The 22,863-nt window shown below is 32.4% G+C and overlaps 1 protein-coding gene across 7 annotated transcripts in view; it reads right to left on the reverse strand.

Moving 5' to 3' along the window:
* CCSER1 (coiled-coil serine rich protein 1) overlaps positions 1-22,863 on the reverse strand; it is a 1,108,427-nt gene that overhangs the window by 835,715 nt on the left and 249,849 nt on the right. For all 7 annotated transcript variants that reach the window (XM_016161106.2, XM_036226729.1, XM_036226731.1 and 4 more), the window contains exon 5: positions 9,021-9,141. In XM_016161106.2, the coding sequence (XP_016016592.2) occupies positions 9,021-9,141 (121 nt within the window). The remainder of the gene's footprint in view (positions 1-9,020; positions 9,142-22,863) is intronic.

Raw genomic sequence — 22,863 nt, forward strand, 5'->3', positions numbered from 1 at the left:
AATGTACAAAGAAGGATTGTCAAATCAGACGCAAATATTACAATAGGATTTCTTGACTTGACAGGTTGTCTACACAAGGGACGAGATATTATGGCTCACTAAGGAGCAATAAAAAACTGAGAAAATAACAAATAACAACACTCAAGGGGAGAGGTTTCTCTGGAAAGTTTTATTTATTTATTTGGTATTAAAATCCTCTGCTTCACGAGTAACACATTAAGTCTGAAAACAATCAACTTTTTTGTCTTTTTTTCAAATTTAACACACAAGTGACTGATGAGATCACATCTTCCAATTAGGTGAACAGACACTACGAAACACAGAAGGATCCTCTCACAAGTGACATCAATCAGGCCAGAGGGTGAATGCCCCAGCGCTTTTCTAAGGTCTGTCCTCCACGACCAGTGATCGGCTATTCCTTTGTAGCCATCTGGGTTGTGGGTAGGACACCCAAGAGGGAGGACTAAGGACCATCTGAGCCAGGTATTCCCAGCACGGTGGGAGCCGGAGGTCAGGCTCCTGGTCACTGGGAACCCATAGCTCTTTGGAACTCTTACCTTGTGGAAAGAGGCACAATCAGAAAAAACACATACCTCAATTCTCTCACATGCAGAACCCACAGCAAGAATCCTGACTGCCTAGTTCAAGGTCAGAGGTACTAAGAGAAAGATCTAGGTTTTGTGAACCCTGAAGTTTACATTTGGGAGGTGTCATTAAAAATAATAATAACAACACATCAGTAAGCGAAAGTAAAACAAAACACCAGGATCCCTTCTAGGGCCTTGTGAAGGGCCCCAGTGCAAGTGAGGGTCCTGCAACATAAGCTTCCTCAGCCTGAGGGGCACCTAGTCTGTCAGAAGAGTTTCAAGGCGGTTTTACTTGGCTCCAGGGCCTCACAAACAGGCTCAGAAGTGCTTTCTTCAGAGGTCTCCTTCTGGGCCAACTCCTCCAGTTTTTTTATTGTAGGTGAATGGACATCCTTTGCCTTTATTTCCCGAGTCTCCTTGTCCTCCAGATAGTTCAGAAAAAAACCACTGCGGCCTCCCTGGGAAGCTATGGGAGTTTAAGATGGTGCATTTTCACAGCTGGTCAGCCCATCTTTACCCTCTTGATTTTCTGGACAGGTGTCAGATTCTAGTCCACCGTCTCCTTCCTTTATTTCAGGCATAAATCAGCACCTGTCCTTTGTGTTTCCAAGTGCAGAGCACACATTTGAAACTCTCTGAATGATTCCCTTGAAGACCCTTCATCAGGCTTGAGATCAGAAGGTGACTTTTCCCAACTCTAACTTCTCCTCTAAAAGCTGTTGAGGGGACTCACACTTAGGCAACAGCTTCTCTACAAAAGTCTCTTCACTTAACCCCTCTCACAGCTATTCCCTTTGAATTGACCAAATTCATAAAACAGGTACCATTTCATTTGAAAATCTTCATGGGAAGAGTGCTGTTTCATAGTCACACTAGTATCCTGAAATTTATCATAGTCATGCCTCAATTTCCTTTTTTTAAAATAAAAATTCTGTTGATTAAAAGTCACAACTTATTAAAAGGTACCCTACAAACTGAAAAACAGCTCTGCAATGCATATAGCAACAATTTAGAAATCAGAATATACAAAGAATTCCAAATTAATATGAGGAAAGACAAATTCCCAATAAAGAAATGGACAAAAGATATGAATAGGCAACTTATAGAACAGAAAACACAAATGTCCAATAAACATTTCCAAAGATACTCCACATCACTAGAAATAAGTCAGTGTAAATGAAAACCACAATGAGATGCCAGTTTGCACCCATAAGATTAGGGAAAGTATAAAGCCTTAGAAGGCTAAGTGTGGGCAAGGGTGCGGACAATGAGTGCTTGTGGGGAAAGGCTTAGCATTGTCTGTTAAATTGATAGATGTGTGTGCCTTATAACCCTGCCATCCCACTTCCAGAAAAATCTCACGCCAGCTCTGGAAGCCCATGAATGTTCATAGCAGAACAAAGCATGTATGTATCCATTAATGTGAGATCAGATAAATATATTTTGATACATTTATGTAATGGAATGTTACATATTAACAAAAATAAACTAAGCTAGACTTGTAAGTTAAACATTAACCAGCATGCTGCTGGGTGGTGGTTGTACTTCCTGGATACCTAAGGCCTGTGGTGTGGGGGAGGGAGCTGACTATCCCTGACTGGCCCCAGAACAAGAACTAGGTAGGACCTTCATGAAATGATCTAGGAAGGTAGATTTGTGCTGAAAATAAAGAAGTATTTTCTAATAGGCCAGTCTAGCCAAGATCAGAAGAAGTTTGCTTCTAAGAGAATGAGGTATTCAAGCAAAGGTTGAGCAACTTCATGGGCAGTGAACCAAGGATGGGGTTGGATAAAGATGTTTTTTATGACCTCTCTTCCATGCCCAAAGGCCCTGTGGTTCCCTGATTCAGTGACTTTGCAAAGTGTGTTAAAAAGAGGACAGGACTGAATGAGTAATCAAACTCATTTTGCATGTGATGCAAAACTTATTCTTTAAAAAAAAAAAAGGCATGGATCTTGGCATATGTAATAACAGGAATAAATCTCAAAAACATGCTGAGTGAAAGAAGTCTTGCACAAGAGGCCACAAACTATGTGATTCCATTTATATCATGCCTCAGTTTCTGATTTTTTTTTAACGAGAAAGTTTTAAAGAACCAAGTGATAAAGGGTAAATAAAGACTAAAAGTCAAGTATAAGAAAAAATTATTAGTAAAGAATCATAAGAACTACCTAGGTACCTAAGTGGAATTTATTTATATTCATGTGGATTTTGGGTGAGAATCAATGGCAATGATTCAGAAAGGAATATTGTGCAAAGCACATTTGTGTATATTTCTCATTTATATATTCTCTTGATAATATCCAATATACATTAAATGAATAAAAAAAGAGTCTCCCTTAACTAAGCTATTACTAATTCAAAATAACATATTAAGATTGTCACAATATTACATTATTTCATCATAATTACAATTAGTAATACAAATATTTCTTCTTTAACCTTATTGCAAGTGCTTGGTAATATACTGAAAGTTTTAATCGAATAACTATATTTAATCTGCCTAGGTTCCTAAGTATATATTGACTCAGTTCCCTTTTCACATTTTACCATCTCCAATGACAGCATCCTCATCCAAGCCACTCTCAGCAATCACCTAAATAGTCTCACTAAAGACATTCAACCTGCCTTCCCTTTAGTGGTGTGCTGGTAAATAACCATCAGCTCTCTCAGAGAGGGAAGAGCCCTCGTTTACAGGATTTGCCAATTACTACAGTGTATACAAACACACTATGGCTGATTTCTTCTAATCTAAGGTTACTGAACCTGGACTTGAGAAATGGTAACAAATTGGCTCTCCCAAGCCAGCTGCATCACACCACCGCCCTGCCCACATCCAATCTGTTCTAAGAAACCAGGATGAAGTTTTCAAAACATCATGTAACCTGGGGCCTGGTTAAAAATATATTTTTGCCTTCTTTTTACTTCTATCAGCCTTCTTTCAATTTCTCCCTCCTCCCAGCCTTCACAGAGTATTTGAACAAGCTGTTCTCAGAGCTGGTAAATTTTTCCTTTGCTTTTTCACTTGGTAAACTAATATCCTTCAGATCTTAGCTGAAGAGTTACTTCCTCAGAGAAGCTTTCCCTGACCTCTTTGGCTATGTTAAAGCCCCATAGTGAAGCCCTTATAACATGATATACTGCTACACTGTAGCCATTGTCATATTTACAATCTTGGATTTTTTGATGCAATTAATGTGTGGCTCCCCTGACTACACTCTTAAGTTTATAAGAGACAGCACTTGCTTTTCAATTCCAAATCCCCAGCCCTGTGCACAGTGCCAAGAACAAAGCAAATACTTAAGAATTACTTATTTTTGATGGATTAAACTAGTGAGTAAATATGTATGTACCTGAAAGCATAAATAAATATGCTCCCCTGATATTTGTAGAGGAGTTGAAGATTAGCTGATAAGAGGATTCTTTGATGTGTCTCCTGTATAGCTACAGAGTTTGTGTAACAACTTTATAGATAACATTAGAAAGTACTTAAACTTTTCTGAATGTAATATACACCATTTATTCAAAAGAAACTAAAGAAAAAGAGCTGACAGAACTTTACATGTGTGTTTTTACATAGCATCTAAGAATAAAATAGGCTAGCTTTAGCCATCCTTAAAAATATGACATTTTGTACTAAATTTCTGCACCCTCTCAGAAGCAGCTAAATAACCCTTCTTGATGTCAGCAAAATGAAACAATACAAGGAAGCCTTGAACCTGGAGTGAATGACAGCATATTTAGCTAATGCATCATTTCCACAAATGAAATAATAAATGAAATCCTTTACAAAGATTAGGTCTATCTACATAAAAAAATAAAATAAAAATATGGAAATGGACAAAGAAATAATTGAATGATTTTTCTCTCTTACATTCACTTTTATGGTTATAAATTTATAACGGCCATAAAATCTCTTTATTTCAGATACTGAGTCATGGTATGCACTGACAGAGTATATTCATTTCAACAAACATATTTCTAATAAAAGCACAAAATAAACCCAAAAACTATCGTGGAAGTAGTTTCTTTCTCTTCAGAGTTTGGATTTTACATACATTTCATTAAGTACTCATTAGCATATAAATATTATTCGAGAAATGTATAGGTTTGAGTAATATGCTAAGTGTAACGATATGTAGACATATTTTTAATAAGATTTTATAAATTTATAAAGCTTTTACTCAAAGTTTTTTGATCTCAACATTCTATGCTTAAGATCAAATTAACTGAAAATTATATATTCTTTGAATAACAAAAATTTTCCTTTTTTTCTAGCAAATTCCTAACAGGAATTTATAATTCCTACTTATTGAAAATGTCTAAAAAATGACAAATACATGAGAATAATTAAAACCGTCAAAATGAGAAAATTTACCACCAGACTATGACTAAAAGTTGGTAAGATAAAAATATTTCGATCATAAAATATTTCTAACGTTCTAAAATGATATATTAATATAATAGTGTCATTAAGACCAATATTATGGGTTTATTTTCATAAGTTTATACTGATATATCAATAAGTCTGACCTAACTTTAAACAATCATACCTTACATAGAATAAATAGCATTTGTTGCCTTCATACCATAATTTATCTTTTTATTTATTTATTTATTTATTTATTTATTTATTTATTTAGAATCAAAAGGAAAGTTTATTAGAATAAGGAGTAACACTCCACAGACAGAGTGTGGTCTCCTCTCAGAGACAAGAGTGAGAAGGACTCCACGATTTACCTTTTTAGGCACAGGTTTTAACTTCTTGATTATAACACCCTAAAAAATACATTCTCTTACATATTCTTTCTTATGGACACTCTTACATTTTCTGAAGCCCAAATATTCAGATTACTGTAGGTTTTCTTAGAGATTTGCTGAGTTCTAAATTACATGACTCTATGAGTCTTTTCTTTTGAAGATTCAGTTGTTTATAAATTTATTGTGTGAAGCTATAAAATTAAAGGGACAATTTTACTTAAAGAATAATTCCACCTTGAATTTAAAGGAAATATTAGGTACCCAAAGGCAATGTCTTAACTTATAGAACTGTAATATCTTGGAATTATATTGAGGGATTATTATTTTTCCGAATGAGAAATCCAAAATACATAGAACTTAACCCACATAGGGCTTTGGTTACACTGTTTATAAAAATGTGATATGGTTATCGACCTAACATTTTTTGTAAAAAATTACAAAATTTTTATATTCTTGCCTTCCTATTGTGTCTCAAGCATTGCACTGTAAGATAGATAAAGTAACTCCCACATTAAAAAGAAACAAACTATGGTTAAGAAAGTTTCAAAAAAACTAGCCCTAGATCTGAATTCCTAACCACCAAATTATATAACTTCTCAACAGCACAGCTGGATCAAATAATATATATATATATATATATATATATATATATATAAAATTAAGTAGGTGAAAATCATTTAAAAGAAGAAATATACACATAATTTTATTTTGATGTAGTATTTCAATGTCCATAGTTTAAATATAATAAAGAATTCTGACTTAAAATTAATGATTATATTACCACCTATATTAAACTTCCATTGTTTTGACTTCGTAGCATTAATCCCTGCCTTCTTTCATCAACATCACCTACATTTCAAGTGTGGAATCACCTGTCCCCTCTCATCTTCACCATCTGCTCGAGAGTTTGTCAACAACTTGGTTCTAGCCAATCATATCAAATAATATTGAGCACAGTAATTGCTTCAGCATAGTCATGTCAAACAAGCTAACCTAGACAAAGCCAATGGCACTCATATCTGGAGCTCTTTTGTTTTGATTAAGGGAAAGAGAAAACATCTCTTTACACTGGATTTATTGAGAAGATAAAAATCCATCCCGATAGCTGCTGAAGGTAATGATGTCACAATTAGAGGAACCTCCCTAAAAATAGACACTACAGACACAAAGGCAGAGCAAAGACATGCAGATGGAAAGAATGAATCTTTATGACATCATTTGAGTATCAGATTCACCATACTTGAGGAAATTTGGATTTCTATTGTTTTTAATTGTGTGACCAATAACAGCTACCACTCTTGATTTTTCTGAAACCAATTTGCATTGGGGCTTCCCTCATTAGCAAATAAGAGTTTTGAATTAATCACTATGTCTCTGCATTTATATCATGTTCTTGCCATATATTCACAGCTATCATTTCATTTCCAAAAGAGTAATGTGAGGTTTGAAGGGCATATGTAATCTCCATTTGATAGATCACCACTATTTGAATGGCTTCATTAAGAACACAATTAAATATATAAATATAAATATATATATATATATGAAAAAATTTCAAATATGAGATGTATATGCCTTCCTGGTCAGCTCAAATTGTAAGAAGAATATAATAAAGACATTAATCAAGTAATCAAGAACTAATTCAATATGAGATGTGAGAGAGAAAACATAAAAATTTTAAGAAAAGAAAAATGGTAGCTTTATATAAAATAGAAGTCAGGAAGCATCAAAAGTTTAAGGGGGCTAGAGGAGTCATTAATTCAGATTTAGACATACTTAGTATAATATTCTGGTAGGACACCCAGTTAGGCAAGTCAGGTCAATAACTTTCAATATTAGACTTGGATTCAGAAGAGCCTTCAGGAGAAGTATATCTGTGAATCATCAGTAAAGTCAATAGTTAAAACTGTGGAAGGGGCAACATAACTAATAGTTTTATGGATTTTTAGATTCCAGGTCCTTTAGCAATATAACTTCACATAATACAATGACCCTACAAGTTTGGTGATATCATACCAATTAACAAATGAGGAAAGGAAAGCACAAAGAGTTTAAATAAATTACCCCCAATTTTTACCTAATACGTTACAGAGTTAAGATATTAACTAATATCTCTCTAACTCAGAAAACAAAAACAATAACAAAATCTACCTGAATGAGCAAATGATATTGTTGAATGTTTAAACAAGAAAGTACATTCAGGGACTACAGAGGAGTATCAAAGTAGATAAAGGGTAAGAGGAAGAAAAGGTATAGCCAGTTAACAAAAGCTTTCTGCTTCAACATATATCTGACAGTAAAGAAGAATGGGTATTCATGAAGTGGCTAAAGACTGGAAATAGACATTTTATGTAAGTAAATAACACTATTCACCAGTTTTGAACACTCACTGAAAGATAAAATAATTTATGACCCAATTACAAATATATAGGTAACATATAAACTCATATACATTGCAGAAAAATACATTTGAGTTTTCAAATATAATTCAATTGGCATAATGAATTATATAGAATTTTCCTTCTATTAGACAAAAAATGGCTTTTGGAAGCTAAAATTAGACTATATGAAGAGCAGTTAAATTGTTGTTGCTTTTAGATTATATTAAAACTGAATTACAATGATTACTTTCTTAATTGGTTAGTATTATTTTCTCTATAATGAGAATATTAACACTATCTTCATGCAATCGAATATGTACATTGCTTCATTTGAATTTAACATTATTGAATGTAACATTAAGGGATTTTCTAATTGATTTCACAAAGAGTGTCAGGCACTTTAGTTCCACAGAACTATTTTCAGAAGCTTATTCAATAGGAAAACATTAAGAAACATACAAGTATGATACGATGTTATCCAATGGGGGAAAAATAGCAGGTATTTCAAAGTAAATACTACCTCCTTCATGAGATAGTCAACCAGTAATTCTTGGTAACATCACATACATCACCTAGTCTCTAACCGTAAAGCAAGTATGGCACTACTTTGACTGGAAAATCATCAATAGGTTTTTCCTTTTATTTATTTAATGTGTGCCTAGAAATAATCCTACTTTATTTGATATTTCAAGTCCATATAGCTTACATTTGTTATCATGAATTTATTTCTCTTCAGCCATTATAAGAAAAAAAATCTATACTTTATTCAATATAAGATCAGATTTAAATTAAGCTGGATCTGTTTAAATAGCAAAAATATGAAAACATTAGTGTTGTTTTAATTTAGGATAATTTGTTAGAAATAGTTAAAATAATAATTTACATTCTTTATAAAAATAAAAACCAACTCTAGGCTAGGAAATTCACATTAAAAACTGATCACATTTTAAACCATTGAAAGCCTACAACTATAAAATAAGTAATCCAAGAACAGTGCATCCACAATAAAAGGGTTAAGGAAATAAAGTATCTCAGACTACTTACCTATGTTCCTATGATAACATAACAAAATGAAACTTGGATGGCATATAGTTCAAACACACAAAGTTAGAAGACAGAGAGAAGTTATTCATGAGACAACAGATTATTTTTTATGTTGTACAAAATGTATTTCTGTCCACTTAATATAGTATTAACAGATTCATATAAATCACAGTTTCTGAGCAATATAATTCTGATTAGTAATCTAATTATTCTTATAAAGCTCTGAAAAATCAAATGAACAACTTACTGTTTGGAAGGTTCAGGAAATTTTAGTTCTTCCCTTTTCTTCATTTCTATTGTTGGTTCCAAAGGAGTGAGAACCACAGCAGCACAGGAGACTACAGAGTGGTATGAATCCTCCCGGCAAACTGTTTCATTAAAAGGATTAAAGAATTAATTGTAAAAGTCAAAATTATTTATTGACTATTCTCACTTTCCCATTTTCTCTTTTTTATTTTGTCAAATAAAAGTGATAATTCAACTAAAACATTATCATTAAGTTATCCTTATTTATCATTTTCTACTCTATATTTTGCCATTCAACTACTTCTAAGACCTTAGGCAGTTTTTCTTTCTTTATGCCACACAGTGAAAAAGGTGTTGCCGACATTTTATAGCCCTTTATTTAAAAAAAAAAAAAAAAAGCTTTTTATTGAAGAATGAGAAATGCATAAAGCACACCCAGTTAATCTTTTCTACGTGAACACATCTGTTTTAGCAGCATCGAGATAAATATACTAGAACTCTAAAGTGCCCTGTGGTACCCCTTCCTAATCACTATTATAGCCTCCAAACTCAGCCATTACTATTACTTATATAACCATAGATTATTTTGTCTATTTGTAACATTTATATAAATGAGATCATAATCCTTTGTGGCTGTACTCTTTTATGAGTGGCTTATTTCATTCAATATATGTTTGTGAGACTCATTCATGTGTAGCAGTGGTTTATAACTGTAGCTTTCCAATGAATAAATATACCACTATACACAGACACACGTAAACACACACACACATATGTACACACATACATATATATGTGTATACACACATTTTATTGGTGATAAATATTTGGATTGCTTCTGGTCTGGTGCTATTTCAAATATCTATTAACTTTCTTATATCTTTTTTTGGTATACAAATAAATTCATACTGGAAAAATACTTATGAATTGCTCCTAGGGGACATTCACATGTTTTATATTTAGCTTTGGTATATTTTGGAAAGCTTCTCAACTGACTGTACCTAATTGAATTCCCCAAAACAGAATAAGAGTTTCAGTTGTTCTGCATTTGTACCAACACTTGGTTTTGTCGGTGTTTTTTTATTTTTAAAAATTTAATATTGTATTAATTTTTGTATTGCTGTATAACAAATCAACACAAATTTAACAGATTAAAACAATATCCATTGATTATCTCATAGTTCTGTATGTTATAAGTCTAGGTAGGCTCAATTGGGTTCTCTGATTTGGGTCCCACAAGGCCAATGCCCAGTTTGCAGCAGGCTCTGCCCTTATCTAGAGTCTGTGGGTGAAGAATCCACTTCTGAGCTCATTTAGGTTAACAATTTAATTTATTGCAGACACAGGTCTCCTTTGTTTTGCTGGCTATTGGCCAGGGACCACTCTGAGGTCCTAGAAGTCAATGCCAATGGCATTACCTATCTCAGCAATGGAGAACAACCCTCACAATGAAGATCTCTTATGCTTCAAATCTCTCTAATTTCTTCTTTGCTATTGGCTGCAGAAAATAATCCTCTGCTTTTAAAGAACTCATGTGATTAGGTTAGGTTATCTCAAATTTGATTACCTGAAAGTCAACTGATTAATAATCTTAATTACATCTGGAAAATCTCTTTTGCCACATAACATGACATAATTAGAGTAGTGAGTTCTATTATCTTCCCAGAGGAAGTAATTACACAAGGGCTAAAGTCATTTGTTATCTAAAATTCTGCCTACTACAGCTATTTCTATAGGTTTATAATGATATCACATTGTAACTTTAATTTACATTTTTCTGATCACAAATAAATTAAATATATGTATGTTTTCAATTCTCATTTTACATGGTTCTGCTATGCATAAATTTCAGTTACATAGTTTAGTTAAATAACACCAGACATCACCAAAAATATGGTTTAAATTTCAGTTAGCATGGTACATCAACTGTACAAACTTATATAAAGTACAAACTTCTCTACTAGCTCTTCGGTTTACAGATCACTGCATAAATAAGAGATGTGCATCACGATCAGTAACACACATACTGCTTCTTTCAGTCTGTCCATGATTGGTCACGATGCATCTATTACTCAGTTTAAGCACAGACCTCAAAGTGTAGTTGCATTGTTCCCTTGTCTCCCAGTGATAAAACCATGTGACATTTTACGAAAGTAGATAATCTAAGTATGAAATTTGCCAGTGAAAATGAAAGTGTAATAAACAAAAACTGCTAGTGCCAAAAGTGATATCTGAGTTGATTATAAATGAAAGGCCTATAATCACTGATCTAAATATTAATTTCAAGAACTAAGAGCTAGACAACAAATTGATTCCATCATTAATGTAGTAAGAGGCAAATACTAAAGATGACATCATGCATTAATGAAAAAGACAAAAATACAATAGGGGCATGCAAGTCAGCCAAGAAGTGTGGGGCCATGATTTGACAGAGAAAGATATGTAAGAAATAGCCCCAATGTTCTATTTTCCTCTAAAAATATTTTCTGAATTATTAATCTGCTCAGGGCCAGAGGCTGAGGTATAAAATAGATGACCACTATAAGCAGAGCTGAATTTAAAACAATCTTGTGGAGCTCAAGAGATGAAAATTAATGTCCAGTATGTTTCAAAAAAGGAGGGGTCCTGGTTTCCTCATTGTCTCTCCAATGCCAGCAAACAGATATTCTTTTCTTTTCTTTTAAATTTAATTTTCTCTTATTCTTGGCATGAGCTTTGAGTCTATGACAAATAATTCCATCACAGGTGGAAGCAGACAACTCTATTATATTTTCAATTTCAACTATTGCCTAATCGCTGCTAGTGAAGAAATAAACTAAGAGGAACATTATAGATTTATTTCTCTGGGATAACATTCATGTATCCAAAAAGTACTCATTGAACTACTGATATGTTCCAAAAAAAAAAGTTTAATAGTAGGATTCTATTCTGGAGAAGAAAGAAATGTCTCCCACCCCCTCATGTATTTAAGGAAGTTATTTAAGGAAGCTTTATTTTCTTCCTCTGAAGATATTTCTAAACTATTAGGGCCATAAGCTTCCGACCAGATTACATGAAAGCAGCTACCTAATTCTCTTTGAGGAAAAAAAGAGCTGTTATTTTTTAAATGAAAAAGAGAAAATAAAGCAAGACAAATGCTGTAAGTGAATAAGAAATTAGGAAACATTTGTTTATTAAATATCATCACTTAATTTTTTATGATCTAGAGGCTGGACAATTGACATTGCATTCAAAGGTATATGGAGTTAAAAAAAAAAACAGTGAATAACTAGGTCAATAAGAAAATAGCCCCATTAATTGTTCTATGAAAAAGTGATAATTAATGGACTTGTCTAATATTGGATGGTTGAGTGCTCCATGTAAATGGCTGAGCCTTTATATCTAGTTCAAATTAAATTACACTTGTTTCATTTTTTACAAGATACAAGAATTAGTGTAATAAATGCAAGTTAGGCAAATAAATAACAGAGAAGTTTATAATTTCAAAAAAGTGAATATAATAATAAAAGGAAAGTACAGATTTTTCAAAAAAAATATATTTTGATAGTTATAAGTATATAAACACCAAAAATGATCAAACCTTCTAGGACTCCTAAGTCAAAAATCCAGTTATTGGGGCAGAGTAGAAATCATTTCTAGTTCTAAAATTTAGTCTTACTTTGTCATGTAACCTTTCAATAGACCTCAAAGAACATGCTATTCCATGAAATGATGCTCTACATTACTGTATTCTACCAATTTATTATTTCTGACTCATAATAAATGGATATATAAAACCTAAACATAGAAATTTCAGGTTGCAGTCTTTTTCTCCATTTTGACACAACAAAATATTTCATTTAATTACTGAAATTCTATCTTTCTTTGGTCTTTTAATGTATAAAAGCCATTCTAAAGCACTAAGAAAGTAATATATTTTAATTAATGTTCACAAGAATGCCAAAGATCTATTAGGAGAGGCATTTTTATCTTTCATGGAAAATTAAAACATTAAAATTACTGTGGGTACCTAGAACACAGTTAACTTATAAGTAAAATATCAAGTACAGTGACAGTTAAAATCATCACTCCAATTCACCAAAATAGTTTACGGCAATTAGCAAATAATAAGCTTAAAAGAAAATAATTTGCTTTTTGACTTGTAAGGTCTACTTTCCTATTTTCCTTTCCAAGTATCCAAGATCTGTGCATTTACCACGCAACAACCTACTGGGTTAAACTTTACCAGAAGGTTGTTATGTGGTAAATGCTGTGTGGCCCGGCCACAGACCATTATTGGTACATGGCCCGAGGACTGGGGACCCCTGAAATAATGCATATTGAATACTTAGGATAATGTTGCAGAAATGATAAATTTTAAAATGTTACCATGCTATTATTTATAACTACTTTTGATTTTTTTAATATATCATATCTCAGTTATTCCATAAAACACTAATCTAGATGTGCTGTGAAGATATTTTGTAGATACGATTTGAGTCCATTAGAGTTGCCTAAGGGAGATTATCATAGATAATCTGGATGCGCCTGATTCGATCAGATGAAAACAGAACAGTTAAGGTTTCTAAATTAAGATAAAAACTGCCCATGTCAAAAGTTCCAGTCTTCTCTTCCTTATGGTGTACTCTATAAATTCTGGGCTTGCCTAGCCTGTCCTCACAATCACATAAGCCTATCTACTGGTTCTGTTTCTCTGGCTGATTAATGCATTGGTCAACAATGACGTTTTGGTATTAGATACTAGTTTTGGAGAACCTCTAAGTATTTCTTTTGAATTAATCTCTTTAATTTAGTGCTTATAGAAAAACTCTTCTGATGAAATATTAATCCATAATTGAAAAAGGAATTAAAAAATAAGCAGATAAAATATGGCATTGCATCATAACTATCAATAAACACACAATGAGCAAAAGTAGATACACTTATTCATTCCATTAGTAGCATTTATTGAGCTTATAACCATGTCCAGGCACTGTTATAGGTACTGGGCTGATGAAGATAAAGACAAAGTATTTGCTATCACGTATCTTAGTGCACTGGGGGGAATAATACCATGTAGAAAGTGCTATCATAGAAGCCAATCAGGTAAAATAATCAACAGGATTCAGATAGTAGGACTGCTGTTATCTTTTTCACTACTTTACTGAGCACAGGGCTAGAAGCGAAGGAGGCAATTGATAAACATTTGTCTAATGAATGAGAGACCGAAGGAAAATGAACTGAGGCATTAAGGGAAAGAAAAGATGCTAGCCAAAAATAGAAAAAAGTGTTAAAAGGCAATGAGATATGAGAAAATGTTATATAGCTTTCTTACTTTATTAAAATGAAATAAAATTCTCAAAAACAAAAAATATAATGAAAGTATAGATGAATGAGAAATAAGGATTGGTAAAAGTAGGAAGTAAAGACATTCAAATTAATTAAGAAATAATTTTAATAATAATTTAAATCTAAAAACCTATCTTGTACAATATTGCATAAAGATAATATCATCTTGGGAATTTTCAAAGATGCGAAGAATTGCATAGAAATTGTTAATATCTTGAACTAATAACTGATAAGAGAAAAAAAATGCTGAAATAGACATGAAAATAACTATATCCTGGAAACTTTCCACAAAATTATAAGATGTAAAAAGCATCATTAAGTTTAGTCAAGTTGACTCACACGATCCAAATTCTGGTACTTGTGTTGTTGTGTGCCAAGGCTCCCTTTCATCTTATGATGCATATTTGGACAGTTATCAGGTTCATTATAATATTTTGTTCCCTGAAATTATATATTTTTAACCAATTTTATCCCCATTTATTTCATCTCAGCATTTGAATAGTTCCTTTCACAAATCTTACATTATGCAAATATTTTCTGAAATAAAATTGAAACCTCACCAGTGATAGAGAAAAATGGACCAGTGTAAAAATGTGAATTCAGTTTGTAAAGTTACTAATTATATTAGTATAACACAAACATTGATATGTTTGGGGGAGGGAAAAATGTATCCTTGGAATATTAAATGCAAATGGAAAAGCAAATGGCTTTCTTGAATGTCGAACATGAAGCAAGCATTTATAAATCTCTGTAAAGTAAGAGACTATAAGAGATTTATAAATAAGTGTTGTTTTAAGAAGTAGAATAATATGATCTAATGGATATTATTAGCTAAAGTGTGCCCCCTCATTTATATGCTAAGACCCTACCCACCAACACTTCAGAATATGATGAGATTTGGAAATATGGCCTTTAAAGTCATAAATAAGTTAAAATTAGGATGGGCCCTAATCCAATATGACTGGTCTCCTTATAAGAAAAAATCAGATGACAAATACAGAGGGAAGACCATGTGTAGGCACAGAAAGAACACGGCCATCTGCAAGCCAATGAGAGAGGCCTAGGAAAATAAAACCTGCGAAAACCTTGAACTCAAACATCTAGCCTTCAGAACTGTGAGAAAATAAATTTCTGTTGTTTAAGCCACCCTATGTGGTACTTTTATGGCAGCACTACCAATCTTGACAAACTATTACAATGACCATTTTATGAAAAGGTTAAAGAATTACTTTTACTAATACTAATAATTAAATAAAAGGACCTTAGAGTTTCACTCCAAACTCTCGTCTACAGACTGCATCTGTATTGTTCCTATTCCTATCTTCTTCTATTTCAAAATCTCTGACAAATCTCCATTCAGGTGATTCAGTTCATCCTTCAATAATTGGTTGTCGTCTTCCAAATGTAATCTAGATTGTTGGTGCATTTAAAAATACATTGTAAAGAGATCTATGTCTGTGTGTGACAAATTACATATGTACATATTATATATAATACATATATTACATACATGCTATACAGATATACATGCTCAATATAGAGAGATCATTGGAAAGAATGATCATAAACAACTTATTGTTTTCTAATAAGTATAAAAAAATTTATCAGAATTTCTTCATGTGTACAGCAACCATTTAGAGTATGAGACCCAAAATTAGGTGTTTTCCAGGCTTCCACAGAAGGCTATACATAGGAACAATAGTTGCCCAAAAGTCTGTGAAGTCTGTTGTCACTGACACAGATTCCACACATATTAGAAAAATATCATTATCTGTGGCCTACAGCTTCTAAGAATTCAAGTAGAGGGTATATACTTTGTTCATTAAACCCTCCATGTTAACCTTTACAGGACTGTCCATATGCATGGTGGCAGACTATTTTCTAAATACGGTCACACCAATATATATCCCATTCTGTTTGTTTTTAACATTCTACTTGAATGGTGGAGTCTCAGTTCCCTCTTTTTATTTTTATTTTTTTTAAATTAAATTTATTGGGGTGACATTGGTTAAAATTATATAGGTTTCAAGTGTACAGTTCAATAATGCATCATCTGCATATCACATTGTGTGTTCACCATATATTTAACCCCTTTTAGCTTTATCTGCCATCCCCTCCCCTTTGAACCTATATAACCTCTGTGATTGCCTTGACAAAAAAAAATGTGGAAGTGATGTTGTTTGACTTTTAAGGCTAGGTCACAGAAGGCACCACACATTCAGTATCACTCTGCCTTAGGACCAGATTGCAAATGGATGGTCTGGCTGAAAGTCCCAGCAAAGCCCTCAGTTGGCAGCCATTGACAACCACTGAATGCAAGTGAAAAGGATTTGTATTGTGGCCGAGGCCTTAAATATCACAGAGCAGAGCAGACTATCCTTGCTGAACCCTATTTGAATTTCTGATCCACGAAAATCATGAAAGATAAATGATGTTTGCTTTTTCAAGCCAATAAGTTTTTGGAAAATTTATTACAGAAAAATAAAAATTAAACTCATAAAGGTTATTTATAATTAATGACAAAAATATATTTTAATGTCTCAGGACAGGTTTTCATTAAAATTGCTCCTAAATGATAGAAGAAAAAACATTATTGACGTAAATGCCACAAAGATCTGTCCACGTGATACCTGTGTGTGGAATTAATGGATGAAAATTACAGAAACTGATAGTTAAATTTCTCATTCAGCAGTAGTCTACAGCTCAATACTAAAAAAGTAAAAAAAATAATAATAATACAAACAGTAAAGCTTATGTGTACACACACACATATATACTTATACATACTTATATATATGCATACATGTATATATATATGTATACATATATATACACATATATATGTGTGTGTGTATATATATATATATATACACTATATATTATATATGACTAGAGAAAAAAATAGTCTGGTAAATGTGCTGACTTTCTCACTGATGTTTCTCATTTCAAAGTTAGAAAGAGCCCTGGAGCTATCCTTGGAGCCATTTTGCTGTAGCAAGTACAGACAAGTAAGTATCTGTTCTACCACTCAAAACAATACTGTATGAATTTTCTAAGCATGAGATAAAATCATAGTCACTATCCATTCTAAGAAAACACATGCTAAAAGGCCTATATCATTTAAATAATGCTTAACCCAAAACATTTGTAATCTAATATCCTAAATGCTAGACCACAGGGGGAAAAAAATTAAATGGAGGGAAAAGAAGGTGCATGATATAGAATATAAAGAATTTGCAAAGCATTCCACATAAGAATGCTTGGGGAGAGGGGGCAGCTAAACCAAAATGCATTTCAAGGTAAGTGTATCAACATTATACACTGTTAAGAAACATAAGGGAAACAAGAATAAAATCAAGAATAAATTAACATTATAATCTTGTAAAACGACTCTGAAAACCTACGGAAAAGGTGATAGTCTAACTATATGTAAATAAAACTATGTTGAATATAATTTTCCTATAGGTGTTGTCATTATTAGATAAAAATATAGCTACTTTTTATGTGTGTCGGCTTTAATAATCACCTTACATTTCTTTTCTTCTCAGCCCAAAGTTATTTTGCCTTGGGCACTTTGTTCATTAGGTATTTACTTGTTTTTAATACTGATGATTATTATACATAACACAATATGAATCATGAAAATAATGCAAATTTTGGGTTATAATCTGCATGGAATTTATAATCTACTATAAATTAAAATAGTTATTGAGGAACTAGTCACTTTATATATACTATCCTATGTAATTTATTTCAATAAAGAAGATAATTTATTTTAAAAATATTATTGTCTCTACTTCAGCCAGCCATATCTCGGCTCCAAAGATATAACAGGGAACAAAACAGCAAAAAAAAAAAAAAATTCTTTTTCAGAAAGATCTCAGTAAATTTTCTCTCACATTTTTTGGTCTCTGGTTTTTGAACTCGATTAAATATCATCAACCAATAAGTAGTTATTGAATAAACAAGGTTATTTTTCTAACAGATTAATCTTTCCAATTTTTTCCTTAATCTCCTCTTACTTCAAACATAATATAGTCAGTGTTATCATATAGCAAATAAATCTCTCTCTCTTCTCTTTCTTTCTTCTTCTTTCCTCTCCTCCTCCTACTTTCCTCTTCTTCCTTCTTCACCTTTTTGCCTTCTTCTCTCCCCTACCCCTCTCCCTCTTTTCTTTTCTTTGTCTGTCTTCTTTCCCAATACCTTTTTGGCTGACCAGACTAAAAGAACAAATATCCAATGAATTATTAATCTTCATTTAAAAAATTACATTAGATATATGAAGAATCTCCTGCAGGTTATGAGACATAATTGATTAGTCTTCAGTTCTGTAGTACTGACGGGTTATTTAATGGGCTTCACTTTGTAAAATATGAAGAGTAATATAATCTACATAATGTTCCTCCTCACTTTTAAGAAGCTAAATAAATCAATTTTCTCCTTAAAAAAAACATCCACTCTCCAGATTTTTGCACATGAATTACAAACCATAAAGAAATGTATAAGGTATATAGTTTCAACAGAAGATTTAAATAACACAAAGAATTCAAATATATTCCGGCTAATGGTTTTAGGTTGCTGACCCTTTGCTATTATTAGAACAGATTCAGAATTGCCAAAAAAAAATTGTCTTCCTTTTGCCTTCTTCTACTCTGTTTAATATAAAGTAATGCCTAATATTTAAGAATCTAAATCTAGAAACATAATGTGTTCATTCTACATCTAAATTTTCACTTAGAAGAGAATGACTATCACATAATTTGAATACCACCTGGTTCAATAAAAAGAAGGTAGATAGTCCAATTTAAGTAAAACTATAAAGGCCAGAATATGGATGGCCTTTCAGGAAATACACATAGCTACAACCTATGTTTGAATTGGTGAAAATCAGGAAGTATAATTGCACAGAAGAAAATTACGTAGGGGCCAATGTATACAGAGACATAAATATCAAGCCAAGTTGTTGGTATTTAATCCTATAGGACCAAAGTTCTCAATTCAAAAACAAGTGCTAAATTCCATGGGAACTAATATTGAATAATTTATACTGCTAGTACAATAGTAAAATAAAAGGCTCTCAAGACACATAATTAAATAAATCATGATATATAGCAACATTCCATGCATTTAACCAACTACATGTCATTGTAACAACCCAAAATTGCCATAAGAGCACCATACCATTTAAGAATGAGGAGAAAGGGAATAACAGCACCAATATCAAACCTCTTTTAATTTCTCCTAGGTCTCTCTCTAAAGGGTTAGTTATCTGAAAGGATCTAACTTTTCATGGTTTACTAACAAATCTCTTAATTCTGAAGAAACATTTTCTTTGTTACAACACTCCCTTTATGCAAGCCCCATTTGTTTTCCTGAATGAATAAAAGTCAGGTCTACATTTTATATCACTGAAATGTCCAGAAATTGTGCACATCTAAATAAGATGTAAGCATAATTTAATTACTATTCCAGGATAAATTGAAGTTTCCTGGTCCATAGATTTCAAGATAATTACTGCAATCACAAACTTTCCTTTAGGCATTCATTGAACAACATTTCCAAATGGCTGCTGATGTCTGACCAGAGATAGCAACACTTTTTGAAAAGCTCTTTAGTGTAACTGGTTAACAGTCAAATCCTTCAACATGAGAAATAATTTGTACAGACCTGTGAATAAATTTTCACTCTCTTGATAAGAATATTTTTCAAATTCTAGGTGTATATAAAATAGGAGTCTTTAATCTTCAAATTAAAATTATACACACATACACACATACATATATATAATCTTGGATTATCAATGCTTATTTGTGATAACAAAACATGGGCACATTAACATCAGAAAATGTCATTAATAAACTAGTACAATCTATCATAGAATATGACATCATAGCAATGAAAGCTTTGTTGTTTGCTATAGCAAGTATAACTATTAGCAAACAGAAGCCAAGATTAGTCCCCTTAGTAAATTATGGATGATAAAATTGCTAAAGAAATTTGAAAAATGTAAATTTTTTTGATAAGTTGGCAAAAACCTAAAATAGCCAGGAAAAAATGCTAGCTCTGTAAAATTCTTACAGAGATAGCCCAGGGTCAGTGTTTCAAATGGCTACACTTTAGCTACACCCTAACTTATCTTCTCCTTTTTTGTCATCTTGAAAAAGAACAAATGGCAGTTAACATTATTAAAGCAAGAAGAATGCTCTCTCTGGCCATATACTAAATCGTGTCAGAGGTTGATTCTTGCTTTTAGGGATCTTTTGATTATTTGATCAGATTTAAAAATTCATACTTGGTGGAAATCTATCTTGTTACCAAAAATATTGCTGGTCTTTCCAAGTGTTCTCATCTTTTTCTTTTGTGAATATATTGAAGTTAATATATAGGGCAGAGGACAGATGTAAATTTAACAAAACTTACACTTAAATCAGCCAAGATAACAAATAAAATATCTTGTTTAATCAAAAGATATAAAGGATAGACTTTGTCTTTCAGCATCTATCAGAAACTTATGAGAGCTTTCTTTGGCTTGTCTTATTTCCTCCATGACAGCTTAGTTCCAGATATATCTCATATCCAAACATTCGTCCACCAGAGATTTAAGATTTCAACTGTCTATCATTAAACACACTCAACTATTATATTACATAGTATAGATACAAGATGCAGAGTGCTTTATATTCTAGATTTCTCTGCTTGCTTCTTCATGATTAAATTCAGTTTAGCATTTTGGAAAAAATATTACATAAGTAATGTTATATATGCCTTCCTGTACCATATCAAGAAGAATTAACCAAAAACGAACCAACCACTGCTAGACCCACACAGGTTTGTCCCTTAAATGCATTGTCACAGTAAGTCTAATTCGAGTGCTACCTTTCTAAATGGAATAATTTTAACATAGATAATTGCTATGGACTAAATTGTGTCACTGCCCCAGATTCCTATGTTGAAGCTTTAAACTCCCAATGTGATGGTATCTGGAGATGGGGTTTGGAGAGAAAATTAAATTTATATGAGGTTATGAGGGTGGGGTCCTCATGATGGGATTGGTGCTCTTATAAGAAGAGACACACTAGAGAACATATTCTCTCTCTCTCTCTCTCTCTCTCTCTCTCTCTCTCTCTCTCTCTCTCTCCATATCAAATAAGGATACTATGTGAAGAGAATTGCCTAAAGCCAGGAAGAGAGCTGTCACCAGAAACTGACAATGTTGGCACTTTGATCTTGGAATTCTAGCCTTGAGACTCTGAGAAAATAGATTTCTCTCTAAACCACGCAGTTTGCACTACTTTGTTATGGCAGCCCTATCTAACTAAGATAATAACACAGGCAAATCTTGATAATTTTCAATATGAATAAAATTCTTTATATGAAAAGGGCCTTAAAACAAAAAATGAGCATAATCTCAAATATTCAATTGTCTGTATTTTTCTTGTCTTGAAGAAGTCTCCAGAAACTCAGATTTCAAAATTATCTTCTTAAAGGATTCTTCGATTAAGGTAAAATCGTTTAAACTATCTCTTTTAGATCCTTCAAACAATAAGTTGAACATAACTGCCTTTGTCTTACTATTCTTCCCTCTTCCCATTCACCCTCACGAACTCTGTTGTTATCTCTTCTGACATATTACCCTCTCTCTGTAGTCAGAAAAAAATGTGCAAAGCTTAATTTCCTCCTAAAGTTAAAGCTTCCTAAAAATAGACTAAGTCTATTGTTTTAAGGAACTTAAATTTTAAGTTCCAGTCTCAGTATTAGCTCAGAGTAAATATTTAAGACTTTCCAAAGCCTAGAAAAAAAGAAAGATATTATATGAAAAATTTAAACTAATTCTAAGAACATATAATCAGGTACTTCTGGGTCATCCATATAAATTGGTGCATAGGTAAGTATCTCAGGAAAAAAAAAAAAAAGAATGGGAATAACAAATACAAAAGATCTTGAGAGTGTCGTAAAATATCCCAAATTATATAGGAAAATAAAAGAGACTTATAAAATCTGTACTGTGGAACAACATCTTTTGTAGAATCAAAATCATTCCTCTGTACACAGACTACACTGAAATTCAGTCCCACAAGCCTTTAGTTCACTGACAACTTAGTGATAGACATTTTGTCTTGAGACAGTATTCACAAGTAGATCCTGAAGTCCAAGCTACATCAGTTTTTCCTGCATTATTTTATAAGTGGATGGCCTTAAACTAGAATTAGGAGATACATAAAGGAAGTTTTTAAGGGGAGATTTTGAAAGCATTGGCCCAGAACAGAATTAAGATTCAAAATAAACTGAACTCTCACTCCAATCCAATCAGTATTAGAAGAGGAAGACAATAGAAATATAGCCTTTTGTAAATGAGTGAAAAGAACATGACAATAGTTTTCAATTATTAAAAATTAATTTTTTACAGTTCTAATGATGGCAACCAAAATAATATAGGAATGAAATTTGAACTGCATGCTTTACCACTGGGTTCTTTATTCAATGGATAATAGCATGTGCATTTAAAAAAATCACAG

The sequence above is a fragment of the Rousettus aegyptiacus genome, unplaced genomic scaffold (assembly GCF_014176215.1).
Source record: "Rousettus aegyptiacus isolate mRouAeg1 unplaced genomic scaffold, mRouAeg1.p scaffold_m13_p_10, whole genome shotgun sequence".
NCBI lineage: Eukaryota > Metazoa > Chordata > Mammalia > Chiroptera > Pteropodidae > Rousettus > Rousettus aegyptiacus.